Source organism: Carassius auratus, unplaced genomic scaffold (assembly GCF_003368295.1).
Source record: "Carassius auratus strain Wakin unplaced genomic scaffold, ASM336829v1 scaf_tig00004644, whole genome shotgun sequence".
Classification (NCBI taxonomy): domain Eukaryota; kingdom Metazoa; phylum Chordata; class Actinopteri; order Cypriniformes; family Cyprinidae; genus Carassius; species Carassius auratus.
In genome coordinates, this window is record NW_020523613.1 from 1 (window position 1) to 17,189 (window position 17,189).

Below are 17,189 nucleotides of genomic sequence, written 5' to 3' on the forward strand. Positions count from 1 at the left end.
TTCTCCCTTAACACATAATGATAAGCAAGCTTTATGTGAGCTCATACAAATGTCCAGTGATAACAGTGACCATAATGTCATAAACTTTGGTCCCATTTCAGCTCCGTGTCAGACAAAGACCATTAAACCAGACGGCAACTGTTTTTTCAGATCGTTGGCACATGTGATTATGTGAAGTGAGGAGAAACACTTGAAGGTTCGCCGTGCAGTTGTGAAACATCTGAAGATGAATACTCCGCTGTTTGAGAGGTACGTGAGAAGTGAGTATTCTTCAGCAGAGGATTATCTGACACGATCTAGAATGTTTTATTCTGGCTCATGGGTAACCGAAATTGACATATTTGTTGCGGCCAATCTTTTCAAAACCACCATAATGACTTTTAATGACAGCCGATGAATGCACACAAACCTACCGAGAGGTATCCAATCAGAATGCAATTTATCTGAAACACTGTAACCGTAATCATTATGAAGTTGTGACATGTGTTAAGCACAGGGATCGAGAGAGTGTTTGTGCAGGAGCATGTGGAAATGTGGTGTCAAATGAGGTCAGCAAACCATGTCTGCGCAAAAGAAAGGTAAGCGATGCTGCAGAATGTTGTCCAAACAAAGGACATCGGGAGAGATATCGCAACGACAGTGAGTACAGACAAAAAAAGCTGAAGCACGAGAGGTCAAAATATGGTAACGACCCCGATTACAGACAGAACAAAATTGAGTATGACAAAACTAAATATAGTAGAGATAAATATTACAGGGATAAAAAAAAAGAAATGCTTCGTGATAAATATCTAAAAAATTTTGATAATCATTTATCAAAGTGTGAACGTTCTAAGGCCAAGTACTCAAGCAATATTAATTTCCAAAAACGTGTTTGCCAGTATTCTCGATTGAAATATAAATATAATGTCTCTTTTCAGGCAAATGTATGCGAATATTCAAAGAAAAAATATCTGCAAAACCTGGCCTTCAAAGCAAGAGTGTGTGAGTATTCAAAGAAAAAATATCTGCAAAACCTTGCCTTCAAAGCAAGAGTGTGTGAGTATTCAAAGAAGAAATATCTGCAAAACCTGGCCTTCAAAGCAAGAGTGTGTGAGTATTCAAAGAAGAAATATCTGCAAAACCTGGCCTTCAAAGCACGAGTGTGTGAGTATTCAAAGAAGAAATATCTGCAAAACCTGGCCTTCAAAGCAAGAGTGTGTGAGTATTCAAAGAAAAAATATCTGCGAAACCTGGCCTTCAAAGCACGAGTGTGTGAGTATTCAAAGAAAAAATATCTGCGAAACCTGGTCTTCAAAAGAAGAGTGCGTGAGTATTCTGTGATGAAATACCATAAAGATGTGAACTTCCGTGTGCGTACAATACAAAAAGGTTGTGAAAAGTATGCAAGAAAGAAGGAACGACAAGACATTGATGTTGCTATTGATCATTTTATGCAAGAAATTAGCAGTGGTCCAGAGTTTGTTTGCTGTGTCTGTCACCGTTTACTTTTCAGAAAGCAGGTTGTTGAATGTAGAAGACAATGCTATGAAGACAAAGGTGTAAAAGTTGCTGCTTTGGGGAGAAAATGTATCACAACCAGGTATGTTCATGTCTGTGATCAAAAGTGTGAAGGAACTTCTGCTCATTCCTCAGGTTGCAAATTATGGATCTGTGTAACGTGCCATCGAAAAATCCTTTGTGGACAACTGCCCGAAGAGAGCGTTGCTAACAACATGCATTTGGTGGACGTTCCAAATCAACTGAAATGTCTCAACTCTTTGGAACAACATCTCATTTCACGTAACATTCCTTTTATGAAATTACTGTGTCTTCCTCGTGGTAAACAACATGGATGCCATGGCCCTGTAGTCTGCGTCCCAGTAAATGCCACAGATGTGTCCAATATCCTTCCACGAAATGAATGTGATGACAAGATGATAAGGATCAAACTGAAACGCAAGTTAACCTACAAAGGGCATTATGAGTACAAGTATGTACACACTGATCGTGTTCGAAATGCTCTGAAATATTTGATCAGGTTCAATAAGTGGTTCAGTGATGTGGAGTTTAATCGGCAGTGGATCAACTCTTTGAACGAACCCGAAGAAAATGTTGTAGATGGAATGGAGCAACAAGACGTAGTTGAAAAGATTGATGATGAAAATAACACTGATGAACAGCAAGAGGAAGACCTTACCTACATCAAAGAACAAAGTGGTCTTTTGTCAGATACGTCATTGCAACCTGTGGACATCGGTTCAGAAGTAATTGATCAGCATTTCCAGGATGTATTAAATCTGGCACCTGCTGAAGGTAACAGTCCTGTTAGTTTGTTATCCGATAGGTCTAACGAGGCAAAATGTTTCCCTGTTCTGTATCCAACTGGTGGTCCAACATTTCATGATAAGAGGGAGGTAAAAATAACATTGTCGAGATACTTGAATGCAAGAATCCTCAATGCGGATGGACGTTTTGCACAAAGCACAGACTTCATTTTCTATGCACAGTATCTGTCGGAGATTGATCAAGTTGTATCCAATGTTTCAATTGCTTTGCGCAAAGGATCTGAGAAGAGTTTGTTGACTGAAGTGACATCAGATGTACTAACAAACCCAGACTCGTTATCTAAAATCTTGAATTTTGATGAAGGATACAAGTTTTTGAGACCAATCCGTGGAACACCTCCATATTGGCAGTCTACTCAAAAGGACCTTTTTGCACTTGTAAGACAGCTAGGTATTCCAACTTTCTTTGCATCCTTTAGTTCTGCGGATCTCAGATGGCCAGAAATGATTAGTACCATAATCAAACAAGAAGGGAAAAATGTGAAAGCAGATGAACTTGACTGGTCTGAAAAATGTGGATTGATTAGACGAAACCCAGTGACTGCAGCAAGAATGTTTGATCATAGATGGCATTGTTTTCTGAGAGATGTAATCATGTCTTCAGCTCAACCGATCGGCAAGATAGTAGATTACTTTTATCGTGTAGAGTTTCAACAGCGTGGATCTCCTCATGTTCACTGTCTGTTTTGGGTTGAAAATGCCCCAACGTTAAATGAAGACAATGAAGAAAACGATGGTTTGGTTTCTAGTTTCATTGATCGTTACATCACTTGTGAGACCCCAAGCGAGGATGAAACTGAACTGTTTGAGATTGTCAACGGTGTTCAGAAGCACAGTGTCAGACATTCAAAGACATGTCGTAAGAAAAAGACAGTTTGCAGATTTAACTTTCCACGACCCCCATCAAGCCGTACATTTATTACAAGAGGTGGTAGTCGAGACGATTTGAAAAGTGGTGACGGAAAAGATACTGCACGTACAGTTTTAGAAAAAGTGAAAAAGGCTTTAACAGCTTCTGATATGGATTATGACTCAGCTGATGCATTTTTTGAATCCATTGGTATTAACCAAGCTCTCTTTGAGAAAGTGTATGCACAGTGTTCCAAAAAGAAATCCGTTGTACTGAAAAGAAGTCCAAAAGATGTCTGGGTGAACCAGTATAATAAACATTTACTGCGTGCCTGGAAAGGCAACATGGATATCCAGTACGTCACTGATGCTTACTCTGTAGTGGTTTACATTATCAGTTACATCACAAAAGCAGAACAAGAAATGGGATTGTTGCTGCAACGTGCGCAAAACGAAGCCATGAATGGAAACCTTGAAGCGAGATCATCACTGAAGATGCTTGGTAGTGTATATCTTCACAACAGAGAAGTTTCTGCTCAAGAGGCTGTTTATCGTCTGACCGGTATGCACTTGAAGGAATGTTCTCGTAAAGTCCAGTTTATTCCAATTGGATTGAATCCTGTAAAGATGAGTTTGCCTCTTCGTGTCATCAAAAACAAAGTTGATCAGTCTGGTGAAGAAGCTAGCTTTTGGATGACTAGTCTGGTTGACCGATACAAGAATAGGCCAAACACGGAAGAGTTTGAGATTCAATGTCTTGCAAGTTTTTGCTCTGAAAACAGGATCTTGTCGAAATCGGAGGTTTCTTCACAAAAGAAGTCTTCTGAAGACAGGGTGATCAAGCTTAACAACGACTGTGGTTATATGATGAAGAGAACTCGAACTGACCCTGCTGTTGTTCGATATCCGAGATTTTCTCCCAAAAAAGATCCAGAAAAGTACTTTCATTCATTGTTGCAACTTTTCTTGCCACATTATGAAGATTGCCAGCTCAAACCTGAGAGTTTTACCACTTATGAGGAATTCTACAACAGTGGTGCTGTGAAATGTGGGAGAAATGTGACTCAAGTCAAATGTATTGTTGATGCTAATCGAGCACTCTTCGAAAAGGAAAGTGACAAAATTGATCGAGCTCAACAGCTTTTGGAGCAAGGTGTTGATTTGGAAGATGCTTGGGCTGCCTTATGTCCTGAAACTGAAAAGGAACGTCACGAATGCTTAGAACTAAGGAAGAGTAATACAATTCCTGATGAAGATGATTCGCAGTGTTCTATTCCAGATCTTGTAGCGAACCCTCGAACTCCATACAGTATTGAAACCAATCAGGCTGGAATGTCTAGAGAAGAGGCATTATGTTTACTTCGATCATTAAATGCACAACAATCTGCAATCTTTTACAAAGTACGGAAATGGTGTTTAGAGAAACTTCTTGGTGAAAACCCTGAACCATTTCACTTGTTTGTCACTGGTGGAGCGGGCACAGGCAAGAGTCATTTAATCAAAGCGATCTACTATGAATCCTCCAGACTTTTATCTCAGCTGTCCGAAAACCCTGATGATAGAAGTGTGATTTTAACTGCGTCAACCGGAGTGGCCAGTTTTCAAATTGGTGCTTCTACAATCCATAATACCTTTTCCATAGGTGCCAATGTCAAACTGCCATATCAGCCCCTAAGTGATGACAAAATCAATTCACTGCGTGCAAAACTGGGAGGTTTGCAGATTCTGATCATTGATGAGGTGTCTATGGTTGACCATCACCTTTTGTCTTATGTTCATGGTAGATTGAGACAAATTAAGCAAACTGGTGACTACTCCATTTTTGGAAGAGTCAGTTTGGTCTGTGTTGGTGATTTTTATCAGCTACCGCCAGTCAAGGGAATTCCCCTGTACGTTGATCCAAAAGGAGTGAATCTTTGGGATACCAACTTTGAAATTGCTGAACTAACACAAGTTGTCAGGCAACAAGATGCATCTTTTGCTGAAATGTTAAATCGTCTGAGAGTTCATAAAAAGAACGAAACTCTAAGCCCAAATGACATCAACATGTTGAAGCAACGTGAAACTGGTGAAGAATGCGATGCTATTCATATATTCCCTACAAATGCTCAGGTTGATGAGTACAATATACAGAAACTTAATGAGCGTTGTCCTGAGGCAATCACTATTCACGCTAGAGACTTTGCTAGAAATCCAGAAACTGGAAGAATAGAAAGGAAAGTTGGATTTCATGCTAAAGTTTTCAACTCATGTTTGGACAAATGTGTTTCCTTGGGTGTTGGTGCCCGAGTAATGCTTAGGAAAAATGTTGATGTTTCTGATGGACTTGTCAATGGAGCCTGTGGCACAGTTGTCCACATAAGCAGAAAACAAAGACGTGATGATGATGAAGATGATGACTTCCCATCAGCTATCCATGTTGAATTTGATGATCCAAATGTTGGTAAAGTTCAGAGATCGAAGCTGCGACAGAAATATTCTCCAAATTCAACTGTTATTGAAGTGGAAGAAGATCAAGTCTCAAACGATGGTGGTTTAAGACGTCAGTTTCCACTTAAATTGGCATGGGCATGCACCGTTCATAAAGTGCAAGGACTCACAGTAGATCAAGCGGTCGTCTCACTTGACAAGGTATTTTCTCCGGGACAAGCATATGTTGCACTGAGTCGTGTGAGAACCCTCGATGGACTAATAATTAATAACTTCAAAGACTCTGTCATATATTGTAATGAGAAAATTGACTCCGCTATGAAAAACATGCCCCGACTTACTTTAGAAAATTACAGTTTTGTAAAGACACCTGGCGTGTTTACAATTGCTCTTCATAATGTACAAAGTCTTCGAGCTCATGTTCAAGATCTTCAAGTTCACAGACAGATAATGAATGCAGATTGCATTGGTTTAACTGAAACGTGGCTAAAAGTTGAAGACCAAGTACAGATTCCAGGATTTGTTTTTAAGAGCAATCCAAGAGCTAAATGTTATGACAACAGTACTCCACTTTTCACTGATTTAAAACAACAAAGAGGAGGTGGAGTTGGACTATTCTGTTGTGAAAGCATTCATTTTAATGTCAGGGTTCCAGAACCTTGTAACTTGGAATGTCTATACTTTGCAGTTCCACATCTAAGTTTGAATGCTGCTTTGCTGTACAGACCTAATTCATATCCACTTAATCTGTTTCGACAAAATATATTGCATGCTATTGATGAGCTGGAGAAACAGTCAGGAAAGAAAGTGATTATGGGAGACTTCAATGAGGACATCTTGACATCATCTACAATTGGTACACTAATGGAACTACATGGATACAGTCAACATGTGCAACACCCTACCACTGAAAAAGGTACACTGATAGACCATGTCTATGTTAAAGATGCAGATAATGTCTCTGTTGAAATTGTGCAAACGTATTACAGTTACCACCAAGCAGTCCTTATTTCACTGAGGTAAAAATTAATGTGTGTGATTATGTAATGAAATCTCTATAACCTGCATTATTTGTTTCTTGTCTGTGCTCTTACTTGTTCAATGTTCATCCTGAGCTTCCAACTGGCATACAACTGCAGGGCAAGTGTACAACTGGAGACGGTATGTTCTAAGTCTATCTATATCTAAATGAATAACTCTTATAATGATCCATCAGTTGAATATGTACAGCTGTTCCATGTTATGATTGAAGTATTATCTGAAGGTAATCCATTTTATCAATGCAACACTCTGAAATGAGAATTGTATCACTGTATTGTCTGTTCTGTTTTTGTGTCCATACGATATGAGTGCTATCCTGAGATTCCAACATGGTCAGAGTCCAGTTAATCCAGCCTGTAATTCAAACAAGTGATCATCATTTTCAACGCAACATCTCCCATAATTGCTCTTCTTTCTTGAGCTAGTAAGCTTCACCCAGCCAAGGTAACTGTAGTATTTACTTTGTATTCATCTTAATGCTTTATTATTATTATTATTATTATTATTATTATTATTATTATTATTATTATTATTATTATTATTATTATTATTTTAATTCTGCTTAAATTCTCAGTTTTGAGAGATTTATTTTTAACTGACATTTAATCCATAATCTAATTTCAGTCATTCTAAGCCATCCAAATCATAATGGATGCTTCCAAACATTATAGGAAGCATCCACAAAGACTGCCTGCATCCATCCATCTGTCTCCTAATATCACAATTAAGTCAATAGAACAACACAAAATTGGTAAGTAGACTCAGTTGTGCATGATTACACAAGCAGAATAAAGGCATGGTTAAATCAATCAACTATATGCAAGCACATCTACAAGTCATCTTTTTAGACGTATGAAATGCACAAGTCAGAATTTCTCCCATACAAGAGATTCTGTACTCCATCCAACACCATAATTATGTACCTCAATAACTTTCTTACTGAAGAAAACAACTGATGAAAATGTAAATGTAGTAGTGTCAGAATAAAACCGTGTTCAGGCACCGTTTCACCTAATAGCAATATATTTTCAGGTTTGTGCATCAACTAACTACTAACTACTGTCAAAGGTAAGTGCGCAGATGTCTACATATTTCACTAAATGTATCAGATGTGCAAACACTTTATCAATCAGTTAATGTTCCATGACTGTATCTTCAGATTTCTGCAATGTTACACTTCAAACTTCCGCCTTATCCATTATGATTCTCTGCTCCACGAACTGTTTTTATGAAGAGGCACACAACCAATCAAAAGGTAAATTAATATATCTGCAATACTCAAATTGACTCATTTCTTAAAGCAGTCTTTCACCTGTTGATACATTTTCAGGTTTGTGCAATACGTTACACTTCAAACTTCCGTCTTATCCGCTATGATTCTCCACCCCATGAACTGTTTTTATGAAGAGGCACACAACCAATCAAAAGGTAAATTCATATATCTGCAATACCCAAATTGAATCATTTCTTAAAGCAGTCTTTCTCCCGTTGATACATTTTCAGGTTTGTGCATGAAAACCCAATATCTCCTGTCCACTACTCCCAAAAGGTGAGTGTACAGATTGCTAAATGGTTTTTGTTGTGCAAACAATTTAATTATCAAGAAGTTAATCTTCCATGAATGCATTTTCAGATTTCTGCAATTTACTACACATCAAACTTCCTTCTCCAATATGACTCTCCACCCCATGAACTGTTTTTATGAAGAGGCACACAACCAATCAAAAGGTAAATTCATATATCTGCAATAGGCCAATTGATACATTTCTTAAAGCAGTCTTTCACCTGTTGATACATTTTCAGGTTTGTGCATGAAAACCCAATATCTACGGTCCACTACTCCAAAAAGGTGAGTGTGCAACTAACACAGACATCTGAACAATGTTTCAGTTGTGTTAATGTTCCATGACACTATTTTCAGATTTCTGCAATGTTACACTTCAAACTTCCGCCTTATCCATTATGATTCTCGGCTCCACAAACTGTTTTTATGAAGAGGCACACAACCAATCAAAAGGTAAATTAATACATCTGCAATACTCAAATTGACTCATTTCTTAAAGCAGTCTTTCTCCCGTTGATACATTTTCAGGTTTGTGCATGAAAACCCAATATCTACGGTCCACTACTCCAAAAAGGTGAGTGTGCAACTAATATAGACATCTGTACAATGTTTCAGTTGTGTAAACCCTATCAATCAGTTAATGTTCCATGACTGTATTTTCAGATTTCTGCAATATGTTAAACTTCAAACTTCCGCCTTATCCATTATGATTCTCCGCTCCATGAACTGTTTTTATGAAGAGGCACACAACCAATCAAAAGGTAAATTAATTTATCTGCAATAGTCCAATTGATTCATTTCTTAAAGCAGTCTTTCACCTGTTGATACATTTTCAGGTTTGTGCATGAAAACCCAATATCTACGGTCCACTACTCCAAAAAGGTGAGTGTGCAACTAACACAGACATCTGAACAATGTTTCAGTTGTGTTAATGTTCCATGACACTATTTTCAGATTTCTGCAATGTTACACTTCAAACTTCCGCCTTATCCATTATGATTCTCGGCTCCACAAACTGTTTTTATGAAGAGGCACACAACCAATCAAAAGGTAAATTAATACATCTGCAATACTCAAATTGACTCATTTCTTAAAGCAGTCTTTCACCTGTTGATACATTTTCAGGTTTGTGCATGAAAACCCAATATCTACGGTCCACTACTCCAAAAAGGTGAGTGTGCAACTAACACAGACATCTGAACAATGTTTCAGTTGTGTTAATGTTCCATGACACTATTTTCAGATTTCTGCAATGTTACACTTCAAACTTCCGCCTTATCCATTATGATTCTCGGCTCCACAAACTGTTTTTATGAAGAGGCACACAACCAATCAAAAGGTAAATTAATACATCTGCAATACTCAAATTGACTCATTTCTTAAAGCAGTCTTTCTCCCGTTGATACATTTTCAGGTTTGTGCATGAAAACCCAATATCTACGGTCCACTACTCCAAAAAGGTGAGTGTGCAACTAATATAGACATCTGTACAATGTTTCAGTTGTGTAAACACTATCAATCAGTTAATGTTCCATGACTGTATTTTCAGATTTCTGCAATATGTTAAACTTCAAACTTCCGCCTTATCCATTATGATTCTCCGCTCCATGAACTGTTTTTATTAAGAGGCACACAACCAATCAAAAGGTAAATTAATTTATCTGCAATAGTCCAATTGATTCATTTCTTAAAGCAGTCTTTCACCTGTTGATACATTTTCAGGTTTGTGCATGAAAACCCAATATCTACGGTCCACTACTCCAAAAAGGTGAGTGTGCAACTAATATAGACATCTGTACAATGTTTCAGTTGTGTAAACACTATCAATCAGTTAATGTTCCATGACTGTATTTTCAGATTTCTGCAATGTTACACTTCAAACTTGCACCTTATCCATTAAGATTCTCCACTCCATGAACTGTTTTTATGAAGAGGCACACAACCAATCAAAAGGTAAATTAATATATCTGCAATACTCAAATTGACTCATTTCTTAAAGCAGTCTTTCACCTGTTGATAAATTTTCAGGTTTGTGCATCAAAACCCAATATCTCCTGTCCACTACTCCCAAAAGGTGAGTGTACAGATTGCTAAATGGTTTTTGTTGTGCAAACACTTTAATTATCAAGAAGTTAATTTTCCATGAATGCATTTTCAGATTTCTGCAATTTACTACACATCAAACGTCCTTCTCCAATATGACTCTCCACCCCATGAACCGTTTTTATGAAGAGGCACACAACCAATCAAAAGGTAAATGAATATATCTGCAATACTCAAATTGACTCATTTCTTAAAGCAGTCTTTCACCTGTTGATAAATTTTCAGGTTTGTGCATCAAAACCCAATATCTCCTGTCCACTACTCCCAAAAGGTGAGTGTACAGATTGCTAAATGGTTTTTGTTGTGCAAACACTTTAATTATCAAGAAGTTAATTTTCCATGAATGCATTTTCAGATTTCTGCAATTTACTACACATCAAACGTCCTTCTCCAATATGACTCTCCACCCCATGAACCGTTTTTATGAAGAGGCACACAACCAATCAAAAGGTAAATGAATATATCTGCAATACTCAAATTGACTCATTTCTTAAAGCAGTCTTTCACCTGTTGATAAATTTTCAGGTTTGTGCATCAAAACCCAATATCTCCTGTCCACTACTCCCAAAAGGTGAGTGTACAGATTGCTAAATGGTTTTTGTTGTGCAAACACTTTAATTATCAAGAAGTTAATTTTCCATGAATGCATTTTCAGATTTCTGCAATTTACTACACATCAAACTTCCTTCTCCGCTATGATTCTCCACCCCATGAACTGTTTTTATGAAGAGGCACACAACCAATCAAAAGGTAAATGAATATATCTGCAATACTCAAATTGACTCATTTCTTAAAGCAGTCTTTCACCTGTTGATACATTTTCAGGTTTGTGCAATGCGTTACACTTCAAACTTGCACCTTATCCATTATGATTCTCCACTCCATGAACTGTTTTTATGAAGAGGCACACAACCAGAAGTTGATACTAATTTGACTTAACTTTTCTGCTTCCCTTTCTAACAGTGAATACAAAATCATTGTTCAAGTATCTTCAGAAAATGTCCCGGCAAAACTCTAAACCGATGCAGGCAGTCAATAGTCAAAGATATCACAAATGCATAACCACAAAAGTAACACAATTCTATATGAAATGTTGGATGGATGGCTTGTATTATATTTGGCCTATGTACAGCAAACTTAGATGCCAGCCAAAGGAGGATGGCTTGCCCCTGCTGAGTCTGGTTCCTCCCAAGGTTTCTCCCTATACCTCTCTGCTGATGATCCTCTTCACTAATTTAGGGAGTTTTTCCTTGCCACTGTTGCCTTCTGGCTTGCTCACTGGGGTTTTAAGGCACAATATTTTCAATGTAAATTGTTTGTAAAGAACAATAAATACATGATGAATTAGAATATACTTTTGTCCTTGCTTTCATAAACTTTAATGTAGTCTTTCAATGTCCTTTTTTTTGTTTACTGATCTACATTTAATTTTATGTAGAATTTGTTTAATATATATTATTTGACATCTCCGAGCACAATTCATATGACACGGTGTTACATAGAGAACACATGATAATGGATAAAATGATATAGTAGTCATTTTCTTTGCATTCAGGTTATTTCATTTGTACTATGAAATCTGGAATTGAAAGAAACTGGAATTGGAGAAAATAGTTAAAGTGATTATATTTAGTGTACACAACACAAGTATTCATGCTGTAAGGCTTAATTGATGATCCCATTTAAGTGTCTTGAGTGTCTTTTTTTTTTCTTATTTTTTTTTTTTTGATTCTCAATGAAACCAACAAACATAAAATGCTTTCTTATGGTATAAAATGGCAGGAGTTGACCCACTAAGTGCACATTATTTTTGTTCATAACTGTCAATTTAACAAGTATAAAACTTAGTGGAAATGTTGCAAAGATGTCCCCGTATTGTTGATCAGATGTTCTATTATTATGTCACCCCACAGAAGAATTGAAACCCTTTACCTCATCTGTGAGAGCACAATTCTTCTCATACAATGAAACATATGGCACACATATACTATAATGCTGAAGATATCTTTTTATATAAAAAGGAACACCAATGAAGCATAAACTTGCATGCTAACAAATAATGTTTTTGAAGCATAGTGTAGAGCAAGAAGAGCAAATATGGCAACAGTATAATATACATAAAAAACAAGATCAGAAGTAGAGACGTTCAAAAATGAACAAAAATAAAATCCTCATAAAATCCAACATCTGGAACAAACACAATATTGACCACCCTGGATTTGAAGCCCCAACCTTAGAGGGTTGAAACCAGCAGCTTAGAAGAGTGCACCACTCAGTCAATGCACATCACAGCATACTGTATAAGAGAGGTTAAGGTGTGAGAATGATCTCAAAACTTAGAAATCAAACAGAACATCAGATGAGAAACACCAAAACACATTCTTGATTCAATGTGAACACAGAGAAAATCCAATGGCTTGAACAGAGGCAACATTAACCACCCTGGATTCGAACCTATGACCTTTTGGGTTTGGGACCACGACCTTAGCATAGTGAGCCACATTAGTTGATGCACATTTGACATGCCACATAAGAGAGGTTAAGGTGTGAGAATGATCTCAAAACTTCAAAATCAAACAGAGATTCCGATGAGAAAGACCAAGAAAATATTCTTGATTCAACACACAGAAAATCCAATGGCTTGAACAGAAACAACCTTGACCACCCTGGATTCGAACCCACGACCTCTTGGGTTTGGGACCAGTGCCTTAGCAGAGTGCGCCACATTAGTTGACACACAGTTCACATGGCACAGAAGAGTAGTTAAGGTGTGAGAATTAACTCTAAAAAGCCCGAAGCAGCATTTTAGCCAGATTAGCATGCTACGCTAAAAATGCTAACGTTGCTCAAAGTTAACCAGATAGCTCAAGAGACCCATTAGAGTCAATAGAAATGTGTTAGCATTTTAGCTAATTAGCATGCTAAGCTAATTAGCATAAATCAACAAGCACAGGCACGGTCAACTTCAGAGCTGTACATGTCAGGAACGGGAGTGAATATCAAAAATCTGTTCAGTCATTTCTGTCAGGCCCGGTCTGAACTTCATCTGATAAAATTTTGGACAAAATTGAACAAGATTTCAGGGAGGAGTAGCGAAAAAACTGTATTTCATTCCATTCAATATGGCGGACAGACGCCATGTTGGAAAATGACAATTGAGACATCATCAGATTCGGCATAACCAAAGGAATAAAATGACATAAAAATAACAAAAATTGATCAACATTTACAGTAGTTATAAGGGGTTTTGCAATAATCGTTATATCTCTTGAACACTAGGTGGCACTGTCTTCTAACTTCCGGGGTACCTCTTGGATATGGTGTTGATGATGCCTATCGATTTTTGTGAAGATATGTACAGTAGATCAAAAGATATAGCAATTTATGACAAAATTTAAAATGGCGGACGGGTGGTCCTAGTGGTCTTGACAAAATTGACATCCACAGATTCGGAATGACCTAAAGAATCCATAGACATCAAGAAAATAATTTTCTGATGAATTGTTCAGAAGTTATAAGCAAAAAAGTGCATTTTTGGTATCTCAACACCCATAGGTGGCGCTGTTCCCAAATTTGGCATGGACCCCCAGATCATGGTGTAGATGAAGTGTATCAAGTTTGGTTTCGATTGATCAAAGTTTGGCCGACATACAGCATCTCAACCGATTTTACGTCAACCTCATTAAGTTCACAATTGAATAACTTTTGAACAAAGATGAAAATCAAAAATCTGTTCAGTCATTTCTGTGCGGCTCAGTCCAAAGAACATCTGAGCCAAATTTCAGAAGAATTGGACCAATTTTGAAGGAGGAGTAGTGTTTAGACTGAATACTGTACTTTTCAAAATGGCCGTTACTGTAATGGGTGGAGTCTTAATGTAAGATATGGAATGGAATCTCCATGAAGAGACAAAATAGATGTACTAAGTTTTATTTTCATACAATTAGTGGTTCAAGAGTTATTAACGTTTGAATGTTAAATTTTTGGACTGCTGGTGGCGCTATAGAGTTTGGCCTAGAGACCCCAAAGTTGGTCAGATCACTAATAATGACCAGTTCTACAAGTGTGCCAAATTTCATCATTTTCCCATGTTTCCTTCATAGGGCTGCCATAGACTCCCATTGGAGAAGAAGAAGAATAATAATAATAAATATAGCTGCAAGCAGCAATCCCGGGGCCAAGCCCTGAAGGGCTGTAGCCAGAGCAACGAGCGGGACGAAGCAAAACGGCCAAAACGGAACTTCCATCGGATCGACGTTACCCACCCCGGATTCGATCCCACGACCTCTCGGGTTTGGGACGAGTGCTTTAGCTAAGTGTGCCACATTAGTTGACACACTGTTTGTATGGCACAGAAGAGAGGTTAAGGTGTGAGAATTAACTCTCAAAAGCCCGAAGCAGCATTTTAGCCAGATTAGCATGCTACGCTAAAAAATGCTAACGTTGCTCAAAGTTAACCAGATAGCTCAGGAGACCCATTAGAGTCAATAGAAACGTGTTAGCATTTTAGCTAATTAGCATGCTAAGCTAATTAGCATAAATCAACCAGCACAGGCACGGTCAACTTCAGAGCTGTACACGTCGGGAACGGGAGTGAATATCAAAAATCTGTTCAGTCATTTCTGTCAGGCCCGGTCTGAACTTCATCTGATAAAATTTTGGACAAAATTGAACAAGATTTCAGGGAGGAGTAGCGAAAAAACTGTATTTCATTCCATTCAATATGGCGGACAGACGCCATATTGGAAAATGAAAATTGAGACATCATCTGATTCGGCATAACCAAAGGAATAAAATGACATAAAAATAACAAAAATCGATCAACATTTACAGTAGTTATAAGGGGTTTTGCAAGAATCGTTATATCTCTTGAACACTAGGTGGCGCTGTCTTCTAACTTCCGGGGTACCTCCGGCACATGTTGTTGATGATGCCTATCGATTTTTGTGAAGATATGTACAATAGATCAAAAGATATAGCAATTTATGACAAAATTCAAAATGGCGGACGGGTGGTCCTGGTGGTCTCGACAAAATTGACATCCACAGATCCGGAATGATCTAAAGAATCCATAGACATCAAGATTATAATTTTCTGATGAATTGTTCAGAAGTTATAAGCAAAAAAGTGCATTTTTGGTATCTCAACACCCATAGGTGGCGCTGTTCCCAAATTTGGCATGGACCCCCAGATCATGGTGTAGATGAAGTGTACCAAGTTTGGTATCGATTGATCAAAGTTTGGCCGAGATATAGCATCTCTACCGATTTTAGGTCAGCCTCATTAAGTTCACAATTGAATAACTTTTGAACAAAGACGAAAATCAAAAATCTGTTCAGTCATTTCTGTGCGGCTCAGTCCAAAGAACATCTGAGCCAAATTTCAGAAGAATTGGACCAATTTTGAAGGAGGAGTAGTGTTTAGACTGAATACTGTACTTTTCAAAATGGCCGCCACTGTAATGGGCGGAGTCTTAATGTAAGATATGGAATGGAATCTCCATGAAGAGACAAAATAGATGTACTAAGTTTAATTTTCATAGAATTAGTGGTTCAAGAGTTATTAACGTTTGAATGTTGAATTTTTGAACTGGTGGTGGCGCTGTAGAGTTGGTCCTAGAGACCCCAAAGTTGGTCAGATCACTAATAATGGTCATCTCTACAAGTGTGCCAAATTTCATCATTTTCCCATGTTTCCTTCATAGGGCTGCCATAGACTCCCATTGGAGAAGAAGAAGAAGAATAATAATAATAATAAATATAGCTGCAAGCAGCGATACCGGGGCCAAGCCCTGAAGGGCTGTAGCCAGAGCAACGAGCGGGACGAAGCAAAACGGCCGAAACGGTACGCACGTCAGGACAACCGACTGGTTCAGAAGTAGAGAAGTTTGAAATCGAACAGAACTTTAGATGAGAAAGACCAAAAACATACTTTTGATTGAAGGCAAGCACACTCAGGAAATACAAAGGCTTGGACAGAAGCAACATTAACTGCCCTTGATCCGAACCCATGAACTCAGAAACAACATTACCTGTCCTGGATTCGAACCCATGACCTCAGAAACTCAGAACCAGGGGCTTAACATACTGCACCACTGACTCTTTACACATGCAGTGGGCTACAGAAGAAAGGTTAAGGTGTGAGGATGAGGTCACTAAAGAAAGTTGCCTAGCATTTTGAGGTAGTTTACTCAATCCTGGCAAAATTTACATCCATAGATTCGGCATGATCCGAGGAATAGAAAGACACCAAGATCATGATTTTCCAACTAATTGTTCAAAAGTTATAAGCAGAAATGTGAGTTTTTGGTATCTCACGACCCATAGGTGGCGCTGATTCCCAACTTTGGGATATTTTCTCAGTTCATAGTGTTGATGAACTGTAGCGAGTTTTTGTGGCGATTGATCAAAGTACGGCCGAGATATAGCGTCTCATTCAATTTCGATTCAACACTATTAACTTCAGAGCATCATAACTCTTTTTTTGACCAGTAGGTCGAAAAATTCCGTCCAGTCATTTCTGTGCGGCTCGGTCCAAAGATCGTCTGAGGAAATTTTGAGAAGAATTGGGCCACATTTGAAGGAGGAGTAGCGAATAAACAGAATACTGTACTTTTCATAATGCGGGTTACTGTAATGGCAGGAATTTTAATGTAAACTATTCAATGTGATCAGCGTGAAGAGAGGAATCAGGTGTACTAAGTTTTATCTTGATAGAAGAAGTTGTTCAAAAGTTATAAGGAAAAATGTGCATTTATGCTATCTCATGACCCATAGATGGCGCTGTGCCCGAATTCGGCATGAACCCTCAGATCATGGTGTAGATGAAGTGTATCAAGTTTAGTTTCGATTGATCAATGTTTGGCCGAGATACAG

The 17,189-nt window shown here is 38.0% G+C and overlaps 2 protein-coding genes across 9 annotated transcripts; both read left to right on the forward strand.

Moving 5' to 3' along the window:
* The first annotated feature begins 422 nt into the window (after window positions 1–422).
* LOC113070605 (uncharacterized) lies at window positions 423–6,895 on the forward strand. Its single transcript, XM_026244006.1, has 2 exons — window positions 423–6,522; window positions 6,722–6,895. The coding sequence occupies exons 1-2, from the start codon at window positions 774–776 to the stop codon at window positions 6,796–6,798; spliced, it is 5,826 nt and encodes a 1,941-aa protein (XP_026099791.1). The 5' UTR covers window positions 423–773; the 3' UTR covers window positions 6,799–6,895.
* Window positions 6,896–7,271: 376 nt separating this feature from the next.
* On the forward strand, window positions 7,272–11,416 carry LOC113070606 (uncharacterized). Of its 8 annotated transcripts, XR_003279952.1 has the most exons (18): window positions 8,176–8,196; window positions 8,281–8,375; window positions 8,451–8,496; window positions 8,569–8,664; window positions 8,714–8,785; window positions 8,875–8,972; window positions 9,048–9,093; window positions 9,166–9,261; window positions 9,337–9,382; window positions 9,455–9,550; window positions 9,626–9,671; window positions 9,761–9,858; window positions 9,934–9,979; window positions 10,069–10,164; window positions 10,240–10,285; window positions 10,370–10,464; window positions 10,840–10,885; window positions 10,970–11,026. XR_003279952.1 is itself a non-coding variant. In XM_026244008.1 (14 exons), the coding sequence occupies exons 3-14, from the start codon at window positions 7,848–7,850 to the stop codon at window positions 11,184–11,186; spliced, it is 810 nt and encodes a 269-aa protein (XP_026099793.1). In that variant the 5' UTR covers window positions 7,272–7,398; window positions 7,680–7,715; window positions 7,807–7,847; the 3' UTR covers window positions 11,187–11,201. The 8 variants fall into 8 exon arrangements, 1 of the variants encoding a protein (XP_026099793.1); XR_003279953.1 differs by lacking the exons at window positions 10,240–10,285; window positions 10,370–10,464; window positions 10,840–10,885; window positions 10,970–11,026 and adding an exon at window positions 11,278–11,317; XR_003279954.1 differs by lacking the exons at window positions 10,240–10,285; window positions 10,370–10,464; window positions 10,840–10,885 and having other exon boundaries at window positions 10,970–11,010.
* The last annotated feature ends 5,773 nt before the right edge of the window (window positions 11,417–17,189 follow it).

Excerpts from the sequence above, each read along its gene's own strand:
- LOC113070605 (XM_026244006.1), top strand. The coding sequence starts at position 774 with ATGCTTCGTGATAAATATCTAAAAAATTTTGATAATCATTTATCAAAG. Across the intron at positions 6,523-6,721 it reads ACACCCTACCACTGAAAAAG|CTTCCAACTGGCATACAACT; the intron begins GTACACTGATAG and ends GTTCATCCTGAG.
- LOC113070606 (XM_026244008.1), top strand. The coding sequence starts at position 7,848 with ATGATTCTCTGCTCCACGAACTGTTTTTATGAAGAGGCACACAACCAA. Across the intron at positions 7,903-8,150 it reads GGCACACAACCAATCAAAAG|GTTTGTGCATGAAAACCCAA; the intron begins GTAAATTAATAT and ends ATACATTTTCAG. Across the intron at positions 10,886-10,969 it reads CTGTCCACTACTCCCAAAAG|ATTTCTGCAATTTACTACAC; the intron begins GTGAGTGTACAG and ends ATGCATTTTCAG.